This window comes from Sesamum indicum, linkage group LG8 (assembly GCF_026168435.1).
Source record: "Sesamum indicum cultivar Baizhima isolate 11 linkage group LG8, ASM2616843v1, whole genome shotgun sequence".
Lineage (NCBI taxonomy): Eukaryota > Viridiplantae > Streptophyta > Magnoliopsida > Lamiales > Pedaliaceae > Sesamum > Sesamum indicum.
The window spans coordinates 18,101,809-18,124,957 of NC_142664.1; the positions used below are offsets into that span (position 1 = coordinate 18,101,809).

At 35.5% G+C, this 23,149-nt stretch overlaps 5 protein-coding genes, 1 long non-coding RNA gene and 1 other non-coding gene across 7 annotated transcripts; 5 read left to right on the forward strand and 2 right to left on the reverse strand.

Annotated features, from left to right (window-relative positions):
- The first annotated feature begins 644 nt into the window (after positions 1-644).
- Positions 645-3,470, forward strand: LOC105167968 (uncharacterized). Its single transcript, XR_848291.3, has 3 exons — positions 645-906; positions 2,569-2,649; positions 3,078-3,470. It is a non-coding gene; the product is annotated as an uncharacterized LOC105167968 (long non-coding RNA).
- A 2,987-nt stretch (positions 3,471-6,457) lies between these two features.
- On the reverse strand, positions 6,458-8,516 carry LOC105168591 (PLATZ transcription factor family protein). Its single transcript, XM_011088725.1, has 3 exons — positions 8,423-8,516; positions 6,768-6,973; positions 6,458-6,616 (listed from the first exon to the last, which is right to left on the reverse strand). Exons 1-3 carry the CDS (start codon positions 8,514-8,516, stop codon positions 6,458-6,460), a joined length of 459 nt encoding a protein of 152 aa, XP_011087027.1.
- A 908-nt stretch (positions 8,517-9,424) lies between these two features.
- On the reverse strand, positions 9,425-11,307 carry LOC105167969 (uncharacterized). Its single transcript, XM_011087868.3, has 4 exons — positions 11,150-11,307; positions 10,906-11,023; positions 9,864-9,955; positions 9,425-9,781 (listed from the first exon to the last, which is right to left on the reverse strand). Exons 1-4 carry the CDS (start codon positions 11,163-11,165, stop codon positions 9,717-9,719), a joined length of 291 nt encoding a protein of 96 aa, XP_011086170.1. The 5' UTR covers positions 11,166-11,307; the 3' UTR covers positions 9,425-9,716.
- A 65-nt stretch (positions 11,308-11,372) lies between these two features.
- Positions 11,373-11,452, forward strand: TRNAL-UAG (transfer RNA leucine (anticodon UAG)). Its single transcript has one exon. It is a non-coding gene; the product is annotated as a tRNA-Leu (tRNA).
- Positions 11,453-12,660: 1,208 nt separating this feature from the next.
- LOC105167970 (thiamine thiazole synthase 2, chloroplastic) lies at positions 12,661-14,183 on the forward strand. The gene is made up of 2 exons (XM_011087869.3): positions 12,661-13,709; positions 13,817-14,183. Exons 1-2 carry the CDS (start codon positions 12,816-12,818, stop codon positions 13,982-13,984), a joined length of 1,062 nt encoding a protein of 353 aa, XP_011086171.1. The 5' UTR covers positions 12,661-12,815; the 3' UTR covers positions 13,985-14,183.
- A 1,646-nt stretch (positions 14,184-15,829) lies between these two features.
- LOC105167971 (putative dolichyl-diphosphooligosaccharide--protein glycosyltransferase subunit 3B) lies at positions 15,830-17,198 on the forward strand. The gene has a single exon (XM_011087870.3). The coding sequence runs from the start codon at positions 15,922-15,924 to the stop codon at positions 16,951-16,953; it is 1,032 nt and encodes a 343-aa protein (XP_011086172.1). The 5' UTR covers positions 15,830-15,921; the 3' UTR covers positions 16,954-17,198.
- A 141-nt stretch (positions 17,199-17,339) lies between these two features.
- Positions 17,340-20,286, forward strand: NTL (NTF2-like protein). Its single transcript, XM_011087871.3, has 2 exons — positions 17,340-19,971; positions 20,041-20,286. Exons 1-2 carry the CDS (start codon positions 19,669-19,671, stop codon positions 20,113-20,115), a joined length of 378 nt encoding a protein of 125 aa, XP_011086173.1. The 5' UTR covers positions 17,340-19,668; the 3' UTR covers positions 20,116-20,286.
- The last annotated feature ends 2,863 nt before the right edge of the window (positions 20,287-23,149 follow it).

Sequence of the window (23,149 nt, forward strand, 5' to 3'; positions counted from 1 at the left end):
TATATTGTTTTTCAAAATATATAAGTAATTTATATAAATGATATTGATATTTTCTAATCATTATATGTGAATTTTTGAAAAAACAAACCATAAATCTTGGATTGAAGATGTAATCATTAAATTGTGATTTTATGACAACATTAATTGGAGGATAAATCTAATATCAATTCATCCACTTTTTAAATTATCCACACATCACATGGTCTTCATTTTGAAAATTTACTTTCTAATAAATTATGACTTTTTAAGTTGTGAAATGTCATATTCAAATTCAATTGAGTATGATAATCTACTAATCTATTCATAGATGTTCAAGTCAGTATTGAATATTAATATCATTTATTTTTAATATGAAGTTAGTATAAAATATTAATATTATTTATAAAAAAACGTCTAATTCAAAATGGGACTATTATATCACATGTAATTTGTGAAAACGAAAGCTTAATCAAATAATAATTTAAAAGGGTTTTTTTTCCCATAAAAATTATCTCTAAATAGTGAACTGTATTCACAAATTGATGGTTGGATTATTTTGAGTAAATAAATATATAAGTATGTAGCTTATTAAATTTAAAGTAGATGGAAAAAATACTTTATTTTTTATTTGGGAAATATTTTAGAGCATGAGTAAAGAATTTAAGATATATGAAAAACATAAATCTATGACATTACTGGGGATACAGTAGCTTCGTTCCACCTGTAGATTACCTCTATGCTGCTCTGGCCTCTAGATTTGCCGACAAAATTACGAACCCTAAATTCCCAAAATACACAAGAATGGCGTCATCGATCACAGCGGCTGCCATCTGCTGCTGCGTGCCCACATCAATTTTCGTGGTTTTGCTTCTGGTCTAACCGTCGGAATCTCTATTGTCGTGAGGACGGCTCTGGCGATCGCTTTGGGTACCTTCTCGAAATGTTTTTTTGTCACCCTTTACGCCATTTTACTTTCTGATCATTTTAAAAAGAATATTTTTTATTAAGTTTTGGTAGATATGCAGCCCTTTTTGTATTTTTCCGATATTGGTAGATCAGGACTAATAATCGCGATGAGGAATCGATGAAGGTGTTCGTGAATATTGTGAATGGACCCCCCCCCCCCCCCGGTTTAGATTGAAGTTAACTGTACATGTAATTACGTTAAATGAACGTCTCTTCTAAAAGCTGACGATCCAAAAAAAAAAACAAAACAAAAAGAAAAAAGGAAGAAACTGTATATGTATCAAAAAAGGTTTGTCTTAGTTTTTTACTTTTTCTTCTGTTTAATTATTGTTGATGCATGTAATTTGTGGATTAAATGCAAAGTGTTTTAGTTGTTATTGTGAGTTGTACATTGTGCATCGAGACCATACGAGTTTATTACATCATAATGTGACAGATTTGTGGTAGGAAAGCTGGAAAGGTTGCTTGCCTTTGCTGGATGAAAGCAAAAAAGTATTCCCAATGTATAGTTTAGTTTTCATGGGGAAGGAGTGGCTTTCAATCAGTATGAGACTTCATTACACCATTTTACTTGAGTATGTTTTTCCTGAAAAGTTGAATAAAGAAATCAGTTTGTCATTGACGGACGCTAACCAGTCCATGTAGAAATAAAATAGAAAAAAATAAAGTGATATTGCTCAAATAATTCCGGAGAAATAAGTATTTTTAAAAATGATTACAATTCCAATGGGATGGGTGTCCTTGAAGTACACCTTATTTAAAAAACTTTATGCATTACCCTTTCTATTTCATTTACAAAATGCAATTGATTCTCCATTGAACTTCTTACTTTGGGTTTATCTGGATTCTTGACTGCGAAGAGCTTTTGGATGGTTGTCGGTGGAAATTCCCAATGCCTTTGATGTTTGTTCGTGTTGCTGGTGAACTTCCACTGAAATAATTGACCATGTAGTCCCTCATATATTTTGAAGATGCATCAGTCATTATATCCCATCATGTAGTCGGTTGGCTGTATTTCATGCACGAATTGTTTTTCTTTCTTCTTTTGTGGGTGGGGGTGTGGGGGTAAGTTTGCTAACATTTTTTTGTTATTTTCCTTTTAGATATTTCAGTATAAGAAATCATTTGTTACTTATTCTCTCTCTCCCAACACCCTCCACTCAAAAGAAAAGAGATGAAAATCCCAAACATGCATGTCAGTTCAGCTTCAACGATCACAGACATCGTTGTGTTGGTTTTGGTCAATTTCTTCTCATCAATATCACATCATGTTCTGTGTTAAATTCATTTGCTTCTAGTTCAATGTATCTGATCATTAGATAGCCATTCATATAGCCACTATGACCTTCTGTGTCACTTTTTGTCCCCTCTCTCTTTCACAATATGTTGCTTTGTGTCAATCTTTTGGCTTTCAGCATCATTTCATTTTTGATTACTCAACTTTACTATGTATGTAGACGCGTGCATCATTCATCAAGTTCATTTCCTCTAGATCTTTGGATGACATTCTTCTAACCATCATTTCAATAGGCACTACTGTTGGTTCTTTCTCCCTATCAATCCATCTTGGTCCAATAACACATCATTTATGCATATAGAATGCTCATTGCTTTGTTTTGCTAGGATTTGCATGCTGTCGTCATGCATCTTCATTTGGAGCTCTCAGTGTTTCAGTACCTAAACCAGTGGGCAACGCATCAGCAGGTAACTGGTGATGTTATATGTTACTTAACAGTTGCATTGGTCTGTTTGTCAACAAATGGTTTTTCAGTTGTACACTTGGAAAATCTTTCATGTGATAATGTTAGTATGTCAAGTTCCTTATAGGCAGGGTAATACTGTATCAGTTTTCTGCATAGGCAGGTGTATTACTAGATTAGTTTCAACCAGGATGTTCCTCTGTCCATGTCCAAACGAAAATTGATGTTTTGAAGAGTTATCTCAAGTTTCCTTTTTTTTTTTTTAATCAGAACTCCAGTACTTCTTTCCTGTAATAGAAGAAATAGCTTATGTGTGTTAAGTTGTTGATCCTAATTGCAAATCTCCACTTGTAATTTGTCTTGGAGGGAGAACTGGCACTTTCTAGCACTTTACCATGTTTTTCCACGTACCCTTGTTTTTTGGCCTGTCAGATGATGTGATGAAGGAAGATCTTGTCGCAAGAAATTAAGACGACAAAATGAGAAGGTCGGAAGATATGTTGCTCAGAGACCTCTGAAGTTGGTGGACTGAAAACAGTTTATGACAGATTTTTGGTTGCATATTCCGGTAGACAAACCATTCATACTCTAAAACACGACCCAGATTTCTGAAGTACTCGGGAAGTTTCGTGATGGTGGTGGTTTAACTTGTAAAACGCTGAAATTATGAGCTGTCGGAAACCAAGCGCACTGACATACAGAAAATTGTAATGTCAATGTTATGTAATCTTGGGCACCGTTGAGATTGTGGGTGTTTACGACATAGAAGGTGCGGATGTTGTTTCTGGCTTTTCGTCTTGGTGTAAATATAGGGGATTTCATATACGTCCTAACAAGTATTTTTTTTTTTAAAGATAAATATATCAAAATTTTTAAATTACCACATTCACTAAGTTCTTAAAATCAATTTATTTATAAAAACAACTCACTAAAGTAAGATCATAGTATTAATGTATTATTATTATTATTCATTACTAACAAGATTTTTCCTCAGTCTTTGAACAATAACTATGATTCAAATAGAATATTATAATATTTTATAATGTGAGAATTTATATATGATGCAGCTTAAGGAGGATTATTACGCTGATAACCCCTTCTCTGATTTTAATTGATCTAAAAACCAACACATAACTCTTACGATGCATTCTAGCTATTCCCTTCATGTGTCGATTGAGCTGTTTCTACGTCTGAGTTCAGTTCCAACATAATTCCCAGCCTTTTTCTGTTTTTATTTTTCTGCTGTCAGAAAGATTAAAAGACAGAAATAATTATAATGTTTGTCTATGTCTAGACAAAGGTACAATTCTATTTAATTTAATATATTTTTTACACTAGTACAACCCACAAAGCAGAACGTATTAAAAGGTATAAAAAACACAAATACATATCTTTATTTTTGTCTCTTTTTATATTTTAGAAACAAAGAAAAACACCTTTTTTTGAAAAAAATATATATATCTTGCTTGACAAGGCTTCAGAAAATAGAGAACATCTGTATTATGCAATTGGATTATCGTCTATCCTGATTTTTACGGCTGAGATGTTCTATCTCTTTTTAATTTGAATGGTATTGGTTATACAATCTGATTGGGTTTGAGGTCACGAGATCTGTGGTTTTGAGGACCTGATGTTGATATGGTTAATCAAATTGATAGAATACTCATTTTGCCCCCTTGGGTTAAGAAAATCCCTCCAAAAGACACCGGGCCCATATCTTTTCTATGGGTTGGGTTGGGCACGACCCAATTCAATCCAAGGACCCGAAATTTGGGTTATTGATTGAGCAATACGTGACGCCCTCTTTGGGCAAGGGAGAATTGAAAGAACCTTAGATTTTTTCAGATGTTATTACATTTTTCAGAGGCAAATTTGACCATTGATTGAATCGAATTCAAATGAATTTTATTTCGATAAAACACAAGTCAAACTTGAGTATATAAATTAATGGGTCTGAATTGCATTATCTATCCTATAATTATATTTGTTTGACATTTTAGTCATATGACTTGTTAATGTTGCAAAATAAATCTTGTATTTCCTCAATTTAAGACACATTTGTATGGAATTTTTTCAATTGGTCAAAAAGTGGCATGTCTCGGTTTAAAATTGGGAAAAAACCCCTATTGGCTCTTTTTGACTAACGTGGCAATTGAAGGCTGGTGGGAAAAAGAAAAAGAAAAGAAAAGAAAAAGGGCGGGGTGGCATCATCCGTCAATTGCCAATATGATGTCTTTTCTGATTTCAAACAAACACATGAGTAGCACATGTTAGTTTTCAGCCAATTTTTTAAATTTCATGTAGCAAGTTCTTCTTGTATTTATCAAGTTCTGTTTGTACTTATCTTTTTGTTCTCAGTGTTTTTTTTTATTAGTATTTTAGCATTTAATTTTTGTTAAGTCTGTTGACAATTAGAGTCCAAAGTGGGTTGGTTTTATTCTTTAGCTAAATCTTTATATCTAGTTTCATATCTTTGTAACTTGAGTACTTGAGTTTTAGATTAATAAAGCATAGTTTTTCCCTCTTTTCACTAATTTACTGTCATGGATGTACTCTATTTTCACCCCTCAAATTCTTCACATGGTATCAGAGCTATAAAGGTCTCTGGATATCACCCCTGTTAACTGCTTCTCAACACAGTATATCTTTATCAGATTGATTACCAATGGCGGGGATGTCTATCTTTCCAACGCTACCTGAGAGATTGCAACTTCATGGGTCGGATCACCCAGGAATGACGCTAGTAAGTGCACCTCTTACCGGGAACAATTACTTGAATTGGAGTTTTGGAGTTAAACGAGCATTCCGTGCAAAAATGAAACTGTGTTTCATCGGCGGAACTTCGACAAAACCGAACGCTGATGATCTCCTTCTTCCTTCTCTGAAACTTGTCTATAAGCCTTTGTGGCATATTTCCTTTGTGGATATTGGTGGAGCCTTTGTGGCTTTGAGTGATTTGTGCAACTGTGAAGTGGTTGTGGCCTTTGGTCTTAGTAGGCCTTGGGTTTTTAGGCTCTTGAGCCTTCATTCTGTTCTATGTCCCCTTATTCTCTTATTTTACAATTTTCGGGTCTGATCAAATTGCCGATCTCTTTACCAAGTCTCTTTCTGCTGCTGATTTTGCTCGATTCCTGTTCAAGCTGGGCCTCTCTTTCTCGGCTCCATCTTGAGAGGGGCTGTAGCAAGTTCTGCTTGTACTTATCTTTTTGTTCACAATGTTTGTTTTTTTATTAATATTCTAACATTTAATTTTTGTTGAGTCTGTTAACAGCTAGAGTTCAAAGTGGGTTAGTTTTCTTCTTTAGCTAAAACTCTATTCTTTATATATAGTTTCACATCTCTGTAACTTGATTACTTGAGTTTTAGATAAATAAAGTATAGTTTTTCCCTCTTTTCATTCTTTAATTTACTACCATGGATGTAATATGTTTCCACCCCTCAAATTCTTCACATTCCACTCGAAATTTATCATGAAATTGAGACAGTAAAAATATATATAGGACCATTTTACAACCTTAACAAATTATAGAATTAAAATACCAAACATATACATAATTATAGAACTAAAAATACAATTAACCATAATTTGATATCCACCAGCTATATTCACCAAGACTCGAACTCGAACTAATTCAAAAGCTTATGGATGAAAATTTTGTTAAAGTTTGGATCATTAAGTTGAATGAGTCAAGTTTAGATGAACTTCGATTGATCGATCTCAATTAAGTATCAAGTACTAATACAACGAACAAACAAATATATTTCATGGGAATCATTTAATTCAACCCTAACACCAAAAATGGAGCAGTTGATCACCAGAACGGGGCTCTTCGAGGGATTCCTTTCCTACTCCTCTTGCGCATGGACCTGGCGGAGGAGCATTCACCTTCACCTGCTGTACTCTTCCTCTTCCTCTTCCGCATAGGCTGCTGCTCCCCTATTTCCATCTTGTATTCCACACTTTTATAATTCTGCCACAAAACAAAAACTCAATTAAAATTCACATATTTACTGATTTGACCGTCGGAATGGACGACTGCAACCCGTCAGAACATCGTTTATATATATAGTAAATTATAGAAAAAATGATACGATTAGCAGTATATATAGAGTACTACATACCTTGCAAGCAATAGAGCAAAAGAGATAGTTGGACTCTTTGATTCTCCTTCTGCATATCTGACACTTGGGATCATGTACATGATGATCTTGAGACCCATCCGAGTTGGGATTCAGGAACACAATATCCTTGCCGTTGATCTTGTACAGTTGAATACCAGATACATCAATATACTTCCTTATTTCTTGAATGTCGATCGCAGCCCTCCCTGAAGATGAACAAACCTTTGAACCAAAAAATAACAAATGAACTCGACGTCGATGATCGATCAAGAAACAAGAAATGAATGAAAATATTAAGTAGAAATCATAGTACTTGGAGAATGACATGGCCCTGGTGGAGTTTGGAGTGCTGGCATTTCCAGCAGGTCTCGCAGACAGGGTTCCCCATGCAGACGGCGCAGAATATGGTGTTGTACTTGAGGATGTGCGTCTCGCATTTTTGTCCGTCGTAAAACGGGGTTTGGAGCCACGACACTAACCATTCTGGGTTTCGTTCAGTGCACATCACCATTGTTTTCTGATCGCTTAATTTCTCAGATGATCATTGTAGGAATACTCGTGTTTTAATGGGGGGTTAAGGGTTTATGCAGGACATAGAGAGGTATGTTATATAAGGGTAGAATTGGGTTGTTTGCAAGGATTTAGGTATTTGTAGTTTACATGAATTGGGTATTGTTTTCCTAATATAACACTGATTCTATTAATGGAACTAAAATCCTGATGGATTACAGCTTTAACCACTCTCGCATTAATTACACAAAACCCTCCCATGTGGAATCCTAATTATGTAATTGTTTTGATGTATATTGCCTTATATATTGTATTGGGCTTAAACGCACTTTTGATTAAGTAATTTATCTTATTTGTTACTTTCATTTTAATTTTTTATGGAAGCATTTTAGCTTTAAGTTCGTATATTTTTTTAATTTTTACAATTTCAATTTTTTTTATCAGGTTTATCATTCTCTACGAAAGAATGCATGTGCATCTCATGTGATTTTTTAATATTGAGGTTATTATTCCTATTGACTCATTTTTGCTAACATGTTTTATCCTTTAACTCTAGGGTAGCATTTTAATTTTGCATCTTCTTAATTTTTGTGATTTTCAGTCCTTTTTTTTTTTGGAAATTCACCCTTCTCATTATTGAGAATAAACTCCGACAAAAAAATGACTAAAACGCTACTCTAGAAAATTAAAGAACGAAAAAGCTAAAAAATCCAAAATAATAGTATAAAAAATGCATTTAATCCATATATATTGCACCCATTTAATTCTTCTTTTTTTCTAATTATTTTAGTAGTTGCATATAACTTTTTAAACAATTTTTATTGTTGTTGGTCAGGACTAAATAGATTTGGGGACGAGAGATGTCTTCATTTTTCTTTTATTTACAATTTTAGCAATTTCACTTCCTATGATTTTACAAAAAGAGGGGTTTTGAAAGTAATTTCATTTGTCAACCAAATTCAAATTTAAGTATTTGAGGCTTAAAGCCATATTTAGTTTGTGAGATGTAATTGATGTATGATAAATTCATGCATGATAAAATTAAGAATATGTTGTGACAGGACAAATTTATTTTTTGTTTACTTGGGTGAAAGTTGTCTGTCTAGTCTTTCGTCTTAGGTTGTGATTATGCCATTCACTCTTACATGCTCTGTACACTCTTCGCATGATCGCATCACTCACAAAATCATTGCAAGTGCTGCATTTTTGCTTTTCTCCTTCTCCCTGGGGAACTCCCATCTTCGGACAAGGGAGAGTGATAGAAGATAGAGAAATATTATAGTCAAAGTTGTCAGATTTAATTAATTATGTTCTTGAATTTTTTGGATATTATTACATTTTTCAAAGGCAAATTGGATTATTCTCGTTTACGTTTTAGAACAATTGGGCAAAGGAAAAATAATCTCACTCAACTGGATTGGACTGGGTTATTAGTTCCACCTATTCGGGTGGGATTACAATCAGCCCTTTATCGTTGAAAAAATCGGGTCACTTTTTCTTTATCCAGGTCTGGACCAAATAAATAAATAAACGGTTTATTTGGCCAGATCAAGTGCGACATTCTGGCCAATCAACTTGGGTAAAACTGGTCTATAGTTATTATAATTTTCCAAGGATAGCATTGTGAAGAAGAGAGAAGTTGAGATTCATGATATTTTAATAGCTAACGTACTCAACTGTCAACTCCCCTGTTTGTACATACATGTGTGTGGATTTGAATCATAATAATGTAGTCCGAATTTGTCATTCAAATTACCTCTTGCAAGGAGCAGGACACCAGAGGTTTCTTTATCTTCTCCTTGTCCACTCACTTGCTACATTATCTGTTCGCGTGAGAACTGATGAACTTAACCGGTCCTCGCAACTCCACTCGCTCAAATGCTTACAAGGGCTAGAGGATGCTGCTGCTACTGGAAATAGTTGTAGTAAATGGGGCAGGTAAGAAGAGAAAAGGAAACCACAATGAGCAACAAGTTCAAACGTAAAAGGAGAACATTTTTGCATTTGTTACAGATTTCAGTACATACATTCTTAATTCAGTCTTAGGGAAAGGACGACGGAAAAGTCTCCATGAACATATTAACATTCAGACTCTTAACTCCCTCAAAATTTACACATCAACAAACTAAAGCAAGATACTGAAAAAATTAAAAAAAAAAAATCATATCAAAGTTGCGTAAAGAAGTAAACTCCAATACAAGTGCAGATCGAGCAATGTAATAAGCAACTATGTCAAATGAGTTACAATTGCATTTGACACAGCTTTAACATTCTGCAAAATTCAAATTAAGGCGCATTGCACCGGACACTTTGACAGAAAGGTTGGATCATACTGAACATGATCATCACTGCTCATTCTCATTACAAGAAGTTTAAGATACAGATTGAAGTTGCAGCTATTGCAGACTGCTTCTAACATTGGTGAGGGAATTAAATACATCATACATTGCTTTGCTTGTAGAACTTGGTGTCAAGTACTTGCTTACCACACATTGCACATACTCCTGCATCACAAGAATATCTCAGCTCTCTGCAAGTGATGTTTTAATCGGATTAATACATCAAAAATACATGGAAAAAGACTACCTTTACTGTAAGCACATGTATGACAATATTTGGCATCTTGATGCACTTGCTGCTTACAGATAGTACACTTGGTTTGTCCATAAGGTGTCCATCTGTAAAGCAACCCATCTCTGGTTAAGTGAATGAGGAATAGGTACTCTATTAAAGTAGTCACTACTAAGAGGCATAGCAACAATCAAAGTTTATCAAGAGACTAGCATCTTTCTTCAGATAAGAAAAAATCAACCAACGGAAACTACTTGAGAATCAATGTGAAAACACAGATGGAATGCACAGAAGTGTTGAGATTGGAAACCATTCTGTTGGCAAGAAGAATATGATGTGGAATTAGTAACTTGAGTGCGTCTAAAAATGATGTTCTTTTTTAGACAAAATGGGAAAGCATGAGTGGCACCATACAGACCCTTTATATGATTACCAAATACCAAGGTGATATGAATTGAAACTACAAGAAAGTTCCCCATGAAAAACATGTCTTTTTGTCAAATGAAGCAAAGCTCTTCCACATGAGCTACCACTACATTTCACCCACAAAATCATATCAAAAAGTCGAGCCAATAGAAAATAAAATCCTTTATAGTATTTGAACACTTTTCAACTTCATCAGGGCCGGCACATATTTTTGTAGCATGATAATGGATATCAATCAGAAGATATTTTGTGCAAAAAAGGATGATGAATCATAAATAAATGTTACAGTACATGAATACTCATAAGACAGAGCTGTATCTAAGCAATACAAACAATGCAAAGACATACAATAATGCTACTCTGTATTAAACAAAAACTATAAGGTTACAAATGAATTCTTCAAGGTAAAACACATTGTTTACAAGATACCTCATAAAAATGCATCAACATTCAATAACAAACAAATTGGCCGATCATCAAAACCAAACCATAAACCAATAGCTCAAAAAAGGAGAACGACCATAGGAACAAGCAGGTAATTTCCGTTCATATGCATATTGACATATGAATGAAGGCATACTTATATATTGAAGCGAAAAGTAACCAGAGGAAGTGCGTAAAAAAAAGGAACCTGTGTTTCTTCGATAGAAGTTTATTCTCGTTGATTTTACGTCCACCACCTTCTGTGGTATTGCTGGCACCTTCTTTCCACTTGTCCGGCACTATCACCTTTGCAAGCTTCTTTTCACCTGCACAAACACGTGATATACACATACGTAAAAATCCCCAATTCAGCAAAACCCTAACGAAACAATTCATGACTATACACGGAACAAGACTAAAATCAGAGCAGAGGTGGCGGAAAAGAAGCTTACACTTTTCACAGACCATTGCGCACTGAGAAATTATCCGATTGACGGAAGAGGAAACTGAAAACGCCGGAAGAGTTTTTATACAGCCGGATTGCCAATGATGACCAACTTACTATTGGGAAATCGGGATGTGAGCAACGGCAGGAAGACGTTCAATTGACTATTACACCCTCTGCTGGCCAATTTCTTTTGTCTTTTAAAATAAAAAAAGTGATAAAGAGCATCCGACAGTTTGGCCGAGTGGTCTAAGGCGCCAGATTTAGGCTCTGGTCCGAAAGGGCGTGGGTTCAAATCCCACAGCTGTCATCCTTATTTTATTATTACAGTTTTTGGTGAATTTTAGTAATTGATTAATAATTGAGTCTTTTCTGTATTTATTATTTCAAAGGACATTAACCAAACTATTTTTTTTCTCCTCTTCTACATAGTAAAATGTTTTTTAATATAAGTAAATATCATTATAATTTTGTTTTGAAGTTGATACATTCCATGAGGCTTTATCCCAATTTCAAATTTGATGGTTTAAAACTCTTTATTTGATAATAATTGTTGGATTTGAATCGATGTATTTGATCGTTTTTTGCTACTTTCCATAGTCTTCCTTTTCTTTTCTGTGCATTATTATTTTTTATTATCTTTCTAATTCTAATTCATTGATTAATTTTTTTTAAAAAAATATATTGGTTTATTTGATAATTTTTTAATATATTTACTGTACCAAAAATCAGATAAATTTTTCTCAGGTGTGAATCCTACAAAATAAATCAATAACATGACTATACTGGGATAACTTCAATTATAGCCTTCAAAATTTAAATTAGGCAGGTCAGAACATAAATATAAGTGAAGGTCATAAGAATGTTTAGAGTTCAAAAGTTAAATAACCTATTTATAAGATATTCTCAATTATACGATTCCACATGAACTATATATATTAAAATGATTGAATGATTATGATGATTCTATATATAATAAGATTTAGAATGTACCATAATCGAATTGTATAAATCTTGAATTAATAAAATAAATCTAAAACTTATTTTAAAATTATAAATATATAGTGAGGAGATGTTGACAACTTAACACGACTTGTATAAAATGTACCCTACATCAATACTTGACTCATATAAGATTAAATATCTAGTCTTTCGAATTAAATATCTGATACAGTCTTCTATAAAAGGAAAATATTGAAAATAATATCTGAGAATTGACATGTATGACATCACAATAATTGTGATTGGCGCCTTCCCTTTGGCACTACATGCAACCTCTGCAATTCTTACAGCGATGATTGTGCGGTTTTATTTTGAGAGAAAATATATTTAAATTAAATTTGATTAAATTAAAGAAAAATATAATATACTTATTGTATAATTAATTATTTTATTTAAATTGTATAAAATAGGATAAATATATTATATATATTGTATAATTAATTGAAATATGATTAAACTGATAATTTCCGCATGCAAAGCCACAACTCTTCTGAATCGTACAAATCCTATCCTCCTCCCGCTTTAAAGCCACCGTTTCAGATCTTTTGCATGCCGTAGATATTTTCAAACCCCCTACTTCACTTTTCTCTCTTTATATATCCACTCACCACCAACTCTCTTCCCATCTTTCTCCAATCTAATACCTAAAATCACCACATTCATCATCATCAATGGCAGCCATGGCCACAACCCTCACCTCTTCTCTCTCTAAAACCGCTTTCTTTGACAACAAGTCCTCTTTCCATGGCTCCCCTATCCCCACTCGCGCCGCCCAGCCCATCAGGGCTACCCCACACAACCTCTCCGTCACCATGTCTTCCGCTCCTTACAATCTTGACAACTTCAAGTTCCATCCCATTAAAGAATCCATCGTCTCCCGTGAAATGACCAGACGTTACATGACGGACATGATCACTTATGCCGATACCGATGTCGTCGTCGTCGGTGCTGGCTCTGCAGGCCTCTCCTGCGCCTACGAGCTCAGCAAGAACCCCAATATCAACATCGCCATCATCGAGCAATCCGTGAGCCCTGGAGGAGGAGCGTGGCTCGGCGGCCAGCTCTTCTCCGCCATGGTCGTTCGGAAACCCGCCCACAGGTTTCTGGACGAGCTTGAAATCGAGTATGATGAGCAAGACGACTACGTTGTCATCAAGCACGCCGCCCTGTTCACCTCCACCATCATGAGCAAGCTCCTGGCGCGGCCTAATGTGAAGCTCTTCAACGCGGTCGCCGCAGAGGACTTGATCGTGAAGGGAGGAAGAGTCGCCGGCGTGGTGACGAACTGGGCCTTGGTTTCTATGAATCATGATACACAATCGTGCATGGACCCGAACGTGATGGAAGCGAAAGTGGTGGTGAGTTCCTGCGGCCATGACGGGCCTTTCGGCGCCACGGGGGTGAAGCGGCTGAAGAGCATTGGAATGATTGACAGCGTGCCTGGAATGAAGGCCCTCGACATGAACACCGCCGAGGATGCCATTGTTAGGCTCACCAGGGAGATTGTGCCTGGAATGATCGTTACAGGGATGGAAGTCGCTGAAATAGATGGATCGCCAAGAATGGTATAAATTGACTCATCTTACTTGTCACTATTCAGTTACAACTTCTCTACATTCATATATATCAAATTCCAAAATCTCGAATTAATCGGGAAATTTTATTCTTCCAGGGCCCAACTTTTGGAGCAATGATGATTTCGGGGCAGAAAGCAGCGCACTTGGCGTTGAGGGCGTTGGGGCAACCAAGCGCTTTGGATGGTGGTCGGAATGAAGTGAAGACAGATCAACCGGAATTCATTCTGGCCTCAGCTGAGCCTGATGAGACAGTAGACGCATAAATTGTGAGTGAATAAGCTGAAATAAGACGAAAGTCCGCGAAATCGTTGTTAGGAGCTGGTAGATGTGAAGTCATCTGGTTTTAGATAAGTGGAGATGTTGTAACACTTTTGCTGGACAAACCATCTTCCTTGGTTTTCACGTTCATGACGACTGATCCCTTCACAAAATTAAAAAAGAAAAAAAGCATTTGTTTTAGAATTTTTTTGTGTGTATGAGGTTTTTGGTATTGGATTTCATATATAGAGTAATAATAGTAATTGTCTAATCGATTACACAGCTAATGGAAAAATGCAGATCCTAATAAATGGCCTGATGATAAACGCAAGATAAAGCACACATCGTTTAGGTTTAATGGATAACAAAAATTATAGTATTGAATTGATTTGAGTTTGGGTTATAGCTTCTTAGGTAAAGATCATCTCCAATCTTGTCCATTTCCTGGTCGTAAATTTAGTTTATGATCTGTTATCGAACCCTCTAAATAAAATTATAGGTGAGTACACTGACTAACCCCTATTATGAGTCTTTAATGTTTAAGTTAAAAAAATGTGGTTTGAACATAAACAAAGCATTAAATACATGAATATTATAATATATTTGAAGGATAAAGTATTTAATTATAATTTTGGTCAAGTTACACCAATTACATCAAAATAATGTGAATGACTGTATAAAGGCCATCAGATGCATTTGGCCAAAATGAAATAATAATATCAGGTTACCCAACTTGACCGTACAAAAAGACGCGGTCCTTTAAGTATATGGTCATTTTCGTATTTGTTGAAGTACAATTTTATCTTTGACTGAAATGTATGGATCTCACATGAAGTGTAAATATGAATGATTTTTTTCATCTTATTTCTGATAAATGATTTAACTGTTGTGTTTTAATTCGATTAAAGAGTATTTGTTGAACATTGTCATTTTTTTTTATGTAAATTATGATAATACAATCTTAATAAACATCAACAAAAAAAAAAAAAGAAAATCTTTCGACATACATACTGGGAACGCTTGTGACTTTAAATAACTATTCACCTTACATGTAAATATATCTTTTTTTTTAGTAAAGATAAATTTCTTTAAAATAAAAATAGGTATACAAAAGAGTTACAACATTGAGCATCCAGTTAGGGAGCAAGAGCAGATGAGCTCCTGACAATTTCCGTAGTTTATACAATACAAAACTTGAAGTAAATATGTTTTGTTGCAAATATTGGGATTTCAGGAAAGAGAATAACCACTTAAATATTTGGAATTATCTCTATTATCTCTCGATTGTCAAACACTGATTGTAAACCTATTGAAACTTGAAAAACCTCTATAACGAATACAAAGAAATAGGGTGATAGAGAATCCGCTGTCTCAATCCCCTTAGCTCCTTGAAGAAAATCATTAACTGTCCTGTTCGAACCATAAAGAATCCGTTGTAATTATTCACTCTTTGATCCAAGTAATATATTTTCAACCAAATTAAATTAAAAAAAATCTCTAAAAGATGAAATTACTATATATATAGAATGCAAACAATGATATAGTGTATTTCAACTATGTCTCAAAAGAAAAATATATTTGTAGCAATTTACATCCAAGTAATTTAAAATTATTATTTTTGTGTTTTGCCACAAAAAATCAATTTCAAATATACAAGAGTCAAGATCCTGATTTTTGAAAATTTAAAAAATCCAAATACTCAAACTTTGAATTTTGTTTTGTAAAAGGGGGAGAAAAAAGGGGCCATGCACAAGGGCTTCAGCCCCTAAGAATTATCCTGATGTGTCGTGATATCATTGGAGTAACCACCTCAACAGAGATCCGAGTCAGCCTCCAGTTGTCCAAAGTCCAAAACTGACCAAGAAAGACCCCCGACGAGTCTTCGCTCCCCTTGCAACAAACTCACACCCACCACTCCAACCCCGTCCTCGCCGCCGCCACCATGGCCATCTCTCCAACCCCAACCGCCGCTGCTCTCCTCCTCACCAGCTTCCTCTTTCTCCTAGCACCCTACGCCACACCCATTTCATCCGACCCCATTGTCTCTGAACTCTCCGCCCTCCAATCCCAGGCCCCGACCGGCGTCATTCACCTCACTGACTCACTCCTCCGCCGCATCCTCTCCCTCCCCTCTCCCCGTCCCTTCTACTCCCTTATTTTCTTCGATGCTCATCAGCTCCATTCGAAACCCGAGCTCTCTCTCCCGACCCTCAAGTCCGAGTTTTCCCTTGTCTCCTCCTCTTTTCAGTTCAATAACCCTAACGAGAGGTCCCAACTCTTCTTTTTTGACATTGAATTCCAAGAATCCCAGGCCTCTTTCGCCCTTTTTGGGGTCAACTCTCTTCCCCACATTCGCCTAATCCCACCCACCGCCTCTGATATGAAGAGAGATTCTATCCAAATGGACGCCTCCGATTTCTCAAGATTGGCTGATTCCATGGCTGAATTTATCGAATCCAGGACTGGGCTCTCTGTGGGCCCGATTAATCGCCCGCCCATTGTTTCCAGGAAACAGATCATGTTTCTACTAGCCATAGTTTTGATCTGGACTCCGTTTTTCGTGAAGAAGTTGATTGCTGGGAACACCATTTTGCACGAGAAGCACGTATGGATGGCTGGAGCGGTTATCGTTTACTTCTTTAGTGTTTCGGGAACGATGTTTAACATAATTAGGAAAATGCCGATATTCATGGTGGACAGGCAAGATCCAAGCAAGTTGGTATTCTTTTACCAGGGCTCAGGGATGCAGTTGGGAGCCGAGGGGTTTGCGGTTGGTTTCTTGTATACGATTGTGGGGCTGTTGCTGGCATTTGTTACTCACGTGCTAGTTAGAGTGAGGAACAGGACTGTTCAGAGATTGTTTATGATTTTTGCGATGTTTGTGTCGTTCTGGGCAGTCAAAAAGGTTGTTTTCTTGGATAATTGGAAAACAGGGTATGGCATTCACGGGTACTGGCCTTCGAGTTGGCAGTGATTGTCATGAAAAAGTGTAGGCATATCTGGTGTTGTTGCCTCTAGGTAAGAGTTCCGTGCCAGTACAATTTCTTGGCGGCATTCAACAGATTGTAGCTCATGTTAGACAACTTGAGCATTTTTACTTGAATGGATATTCTGTTTTCTCGAGACTTACTTATACAGAATACTGAAATCTTTGTTAGATTATGTTATACTGATGCAGTTCACTTGCTATGTCTGTAATGTGATTAGATATTTTTGTTCTGTTTTTTCCCTTTCTCAAATGCATCAATATTTATGTTGTATTTTATGTTGATGTGCGTTCATTCCTCAGACTTAGGGCACTGTTGTTCTGTACGTAGGTATCAGTAAGTAGTTATATTGTCTGGCTGAAATTATCTTGGTTAATGAGGAGAGCCAGAGCTATGCCATCAAATGTGGAAAATAGAAGTAGCAAGAATGCTTGGCAATATGGTGAATGTTGTATGCTATCATTGTGTAAACCGATTATTTCCTCTGGTTGGCTCTTAGAATAAGATGAAGAGGGAGAGAGATTAGATTCTCAAATTCTTCATATACTAAGATAATCTCAAGTGAGGTGGTTGCTATGACCCTAGGAGATGAAGTGTTCAGTTGGGGTCATTAATTTGAATGATCTTAAACCCGGAACGTGGCATTCTTTTCATGTGTACTAATGTTGTATAATGTACCTGACGACCGGATTTGGAATTAGAGTATCAAGTATCCTTCCGTTCCTACACTCAAACCATCACATTATCAATTACATAGAAACACACTGCTTATCACACCTCCTACGTCCGTTTGTTTTCTGAACAAAGAACATTGTTTAAGTTAATGCTCCTTTGTTAGTTCAGAGTCCAGGTACTTATGGTGTTCAACTTGTCCAACAACAAAAATATATCACTTCAGAGTCTTGTGTTCGAATAATTATTTGAATTATATCACTTCATCAAACCTAGTGTCCAAATGGTAGCTATAAAGGCAGTTTGTGCTTTTGAATTGATGAATTGGTTTTGGCCAAAACGAATGTGTATCTTTCCTTGGACCTCATTCATAATTGTGTTTTGAGTCCCTAAACTATTCCAGTTTCTCTATGCCTGTTTATTTTTAGCTATTCATTTAATCTTCCCAAGGTTGTTTTCCCAGTTGCACCCCATTTTTCTCTTCCAGTGACAGTGACACACATGCCATATTTTGGTGACAAAAATTTCCATGGTCAAGTACAGAAGGTATTTAGAAGGTTAAGAACCAGTTAAGTGGTTAAGGTTAATAAGTACAATTTTTATTTCTCAAGTATGTGTCATTCCCTATTGCTCTGTTTTTGATATTCTGTTGAAGTATTCCTTGTTTTTGCTCTTCCTCCTGTGGTGATCCACGTAGGAAAATGTAGTTTGGGGGAGATGATGCTGGAAATGTGATCCAAACAATAAAGTCTTGGGCGGACGCAATATGGTAGGAATATTATGCAGAAAAGTGAGCTCCTACCTGGTGGAGATTAATTAATTGGTTTTCTAGCTGACATTTTGGAATATACTTAGTTTTGGGGGTTATAATTAAAAATTAGTGCTTTTGGATTTACTGCAATGGTTATTTTCTTCCCTGTTTCGCCCAAAGTCACCTTTCCCAATTTTGATACCTTAATAGCTGATCTTGTATGTATGCCGGCAACATTTGTATGTTATTAAGCATGTATTGATCCGGCTGGATGCATCATCTGCTACACAAATGGTCTGTTTGCCTCCTAATGGTGACCTACTGTCTCCTCCCAGCAATTACTCCTTATTTTGACCACAAATCTGAGCAATTTCTGCTGGAAAACACTTTATTGATGAGATTAACCATTTTCTTGCACTTATGAAGTAGATTAAAGCATAGGTACATCTTGTTCCCACTAGTCGATTGTTGATAATGTCTCTTATACACGTGGAGATGGCTCATATTGTCCAGATGTTTGGACCTTAAACTATTACGTGATTTTTGTCTGCAACAGCATGTTCCGGTTAGCTTTGCTCTACTGGTACATGTTCTAATTCCCAAGGACAATCAGAAAACCGTACTCCTGTTGTTTGGTGTTGTTTCCGATGGTTTTCAAGTTACTAGATTTATGGATGGCAGAGCTACATAGAATTCACATCTTGTATTTTCCCTCTTACTGTGAAATTATTGGACAGAATTGATATCTCCTGATCAATGCAAGACCATTGCATTATGGAAGCCACTAAAGAATGATGTGTGGCTACAATATTCAGTGATGACGGGGCTTTAAAGATTTGACTTCAATTTTCCCTGTTTTCGTTTGTTTCATTTACTCTATGATGATATTCCCCCACTACAAACATTGCATGGTGGATGCAACTTTTTCTTGCCTAAAGTGGTCAATAGACAATTGCTTATGGCTTGGGGGAAGAATATATTCTCCGGATCTAACTTCCTTTTCGCTGTGGTTTTCTTTAGCTGCTTATAACTTGTGAAAATCCTTATGAGATACAGGATTCCAAAAGTGCCTTGTGGCCGGCAGAAAAGCCTGTGTTGTCCTTTGACACCACGCATATGCCTTTTAATTACTTTGCGTGACCATGCAGCAGCTTTAAGATGCGCTATAAATATTGCCAATTGCCATCCTTGCAACACCCCCTTCAGCTTATTTGTGTGTTCTTGCTGCATAGCACAGCTGCTGTTCTATTGCATTCTGATACTCGGTAGATATTGAGAAATGGAAGAACAGGTCGAAATGGTGGGAAAGGCATTTGTGGATCATTACTACCATCTCTTCGACAACAACCGGACCGCACTCCTTTCCCTGTATCAGCCAACATCCATGCTCACATTTGAGGGGCAGAGGATACACGGGGTTGATGGCATATCAGCTAAACTTAACCAGCTGCCGTTCGACCAATGCTGCCATGTTATTAGCACAGTTGATTCCCAGGTGTCGGCCTTTGCTGGTGGCATTGTGGTTTTCGTCAGCGGCAGCCTCCAACTGCAAGGAGAGGAACACCCCTTGAGGTTTAGCCAGGTACAGTCCCTCCTCTCTTTCTTGATTTCGTCGAGTTGCCATCATCCGTGACACATTGTTGCATTGCAGATGTTTCACCTGATTCCCACGGGGCAGGGCAGCTATTTCGTGCAGAATGACATGTTTCGACTCAACTATGGTTGACAATTGCTGCTCTTTTCCCTAATTAATTTGGGCTCTGATCATGCAATGTACCATCTGGGAAGCCAAGAAAATTCAGGGTCCATTTGCTTTATTGTCAAACTTACTAATGTCATGGGCCAATTATTGTTTTTCTAATTAAGTTATTGAAAATAATAATTAAAAAATTAGCGATATAGATTGCAAAAATCCAGATCAAGATTTTGGTCATTGGTGGAGATTACGCATCTGCATTCTTTAAAAAACCTAATTTATCATTTAATTGTTTGAGTTAATGAGAAATAACAAAAGACAAAACATCATAAGAAAAAGAACATAAATCTAGATAATATCTTTGTCACTAAAATCTGAAAATCAGACGTAATGAGCCTATGCTCGCATGCATTTGACAACAAATTGGAGCTTTTCAAGAATTTGGATGCTTTGGTGCGCCATAAAGAAAACATGGGCCCAGACAATGAAAATTGATGGGCCTGTCACCATCACAGTTGGTCCAATTTTATTTTTATTACCATAAATGTAAGCTAAAATTAGGTTGTAAAAATTTCAAATAGCATACATGATACCCTTTCTTGAATAGCACACCAAAGCAACACATCACACACCTACTCTTTCCTTTCAGTTGAATTATTATTATTATTATTATTATGACATTTACCGGTTTATGTGATTTAGACAAGAAATCATCCTTCTTTAAAGTATATTTGTCCTTATTCACTTACTACAAGCTACATACATGGTAAAAGGAATTACGAAACCTCACAATGATTATCTCCCACATTCATCAAAGTACTACTTGTCTCAAATTTAATGGCCAATGTCAAACATTATTATTACACTGATGTATAATTTTAACTTCTTATATAAATATTTGATATAATTACTGAATGCATTTGTCTCACAAAAAAATTAGATTTAGTTTTGGTAGAGTTATGATTTAGTAGGAGAAATTTTATTTGACATTTGCGATTTTGGTACCAATATTATTAATTCCATCACATTGCATCTTTCCACTAAAAGAGAAAATATAAAGTTTTCTTTCAAAGAAAATTTTCACACTTTCCGACAACTCATTTCGTGTCTCATCCACACAACAAAGCAAACAAGCCTAATTGCAAAATGATGAAGCTTCCTTCCATTCTCATCCACTCTCAAGCTCAATCGCGTCCCAACCACAACATGCAAAGGATCAGTAACCAAGACTCACATAGCCCACTAATAAAGAAGCATGGTTTGCCTCTTTTCGCACCTTCCCACTTTATCCTCCAAACCATTGAGAGCTTACGCAGCAATCCAAGATTGACAGCTCTTATCTGGCACATAGTGGACCATTTTCCCTTCGAACTTCAAAATCTACAATTACCTCGATCTACATAGCAGTTGTTGCTAATTCCGTTAAGAAATTAACTAACCAAAAGATGATTCGGGACAAAAATTGTAATTTTTTTTTAATTGAATTAAAGAATGCAAATGCAGTAATATAAATAATATAGGTATTAAAATCACTAATGTCCCAAATTATGGAGCGTAAATGTAATTTTCCGGAACTTAGAACTTAGATGAGTCTATTACAAGAACAAGTTGCTACATAGGAGTGAGTATCTCTCCTTTACAAAATTATAAATGTATGAGTCCTGTTTTATCATTTTTTTAACAAAAGAAAAGGAGTACTGCAACATTCAAATAAAATATAATTCCGAAATAACAATAATTATCTATCTCTTGATGAAATATATCACTGACCAAAATCATATTTAGAAAAGAAACAAAAAGTTTACACTCTTTCTTGTTGATCTGTCTAAAAAAATTAAAGAAGGCATAGTTACATTTTATACCTTTCAAATTATGGTCCATTTTTATATAAATTATTTTTGGCTTTTGAAAAATTATATATACACCTATAAAAAATGTGAATATTACTCCCACAAAATTATACATAAAAATATCAATAATATTATACAAATTATCCATACTTGTTGACCGCAAGAGGAGGATTTTATAATTATTGAAAAGATACAGCTGATTTCTATAAATAAATTATAGATAAAGAGATAAAATTATTTGATTAAAGAATAATTCAAGATCCAAATGACAATAGCAGTAAAAGGGAACCAGCTATTTGAAAGCGACCAAAAATTTCCATTTCCAGTAGTATATGAAACAGAAGAGATATGCTGCCGAGCAAGCAACAACATACCAAAACGTGGTTACAACAATGGAAAAACAATATCTGGATAAAATAAATAGGTGGAGATACGATTATCTGGTCAAGTGGAAATTATAGCAAGGGGAGATTAGATTAATGATAATATACTCTGTAAGAAAAATGGTGATGTACGTATGCAACCAAACCTTGTTATTATAAAAATTAAGACACTCCCGTTTGGATTAGTACAACATTATTAACAAAAGATTCTCTGCAGAGGGAAAATGGATGGCCATAAACACTAGAAACTTAACATCATGTTCTTTTCTGACAGTTGGAATGCATGCCACTGCTCAAGTATTAGGTTTCTGACTTGTTGTTTCTTTTGATTTATTATTGATAAATAAATGGAGTAAAATGCTGACTTAATTATTAAAAGCAAGAAAAAATTTGGTGGGATGTACTTATTACATGAATCATTAAAATTTCTTAATGACATTTGAGATTGGTCAATTCTTGATGTATAAAGTTCATAATATGAATCCCGCATCAGAAGCAGGGGATCGAATAATTTTTAGTATTGTTAAGTATTATCTGATAAATATATATATATATATATATATCGATACATTTTGTAATTTTTTGTGAAAAATTTCTAAAAGGGCTTTCTTTGTTTATCATGGATTCATAGAAGCTGGTGAAAAAAAAAATATCTTTGAGAAAAGTGAGATTTTTTCAGTTATTTGAACATTATTATTGATTGAAAACTTATGAATGTGTTAAGGTTAGATTTCTTTTGTTTTTGAAAACAAATATAGTACGATGAGGTAGTCAGGGCCGAACTAAACTGAATTAATGCATCTGTTGGAATGGAAATAATGCCCCAGCTCT

Excerpts from the sequence above, each read along its gene's own strand:
- LOC105168591 (XM_011088725.1), bottom strand. The coding sequence starts at position 8,516 with ATGGGAGTTCCCCAGGGAGAAGGAGAAAAGCAAAAATGCAGCACTTGC. Across the intron at positions 6,974-8,422 it reads GCGAAGAGTGTACAGAGCAT|GGAGGGCTGCGATCGACATT; the intron begins GTAAGAGTGAAT and ends GTTCATCTTCAG. Across the intron at positions 6,617-6,767 it reads TTTGCTCTATTGCTTGCAAG|AATTATAAAAGTGTGGAATA; the intron begins GTATGTAGTACT and ends GTTTTGTGGCAG.
- LOC105167969 (XM_011087868.3), bottom strand. Across the intron at positions 9,956-10,905 it reads CTTCTATCGAAGAAACACAG|ATGGACACCTTATGGACAAA; the intron begins GTTCCTTTTTTT and ends GTTGCTTTACAG. Across the intron at positions 9,782-9,863 it reads TACATGTGCTTACAGTAAAG|GAGTATGTGCAATGTGTGGT; the intron begins GTAGTCTTTTTC and ends CTTGTGATGCAG.
- LOC105167970 (XM_011087869.3), top strand. The coding sequence starts at position 12,816 with ATGGCAGCCATGGCCACAACCCTCACCTCTTCTCTCTCTAAAACCGCT. Across the intron at positions 13,710-13,816 it reads TAGATGGATCGCCAAGAATG|GGCCCAACTTTTGGAGCAAT; the intron begins GTATAAATTGAC and ends TTATTCTTCCAG.
- LOC105167971 (XM_011087870.3), top strand. The coding sequence starts at position 15,922 with ATGGCCATCTCTCCAACCCCAACCGCCGCTGCTCTCCTCCTCACCAGC.
- NTL (XM_011087871.3), top strand. The coding sequence starts at position 19,669 with ATGGAAGAACAGGTCGAAATGGTGGGAAAGGCATTTGTGGATCATTAC. Across the intron at positions 19,972-20,040 it reads ACCCCTTGAGGTTTAGCCAG|ATGTTTCACCTGATTCCCAC; the intron begins GTACAGTCCCTC and ends GTTGCATTGCAG.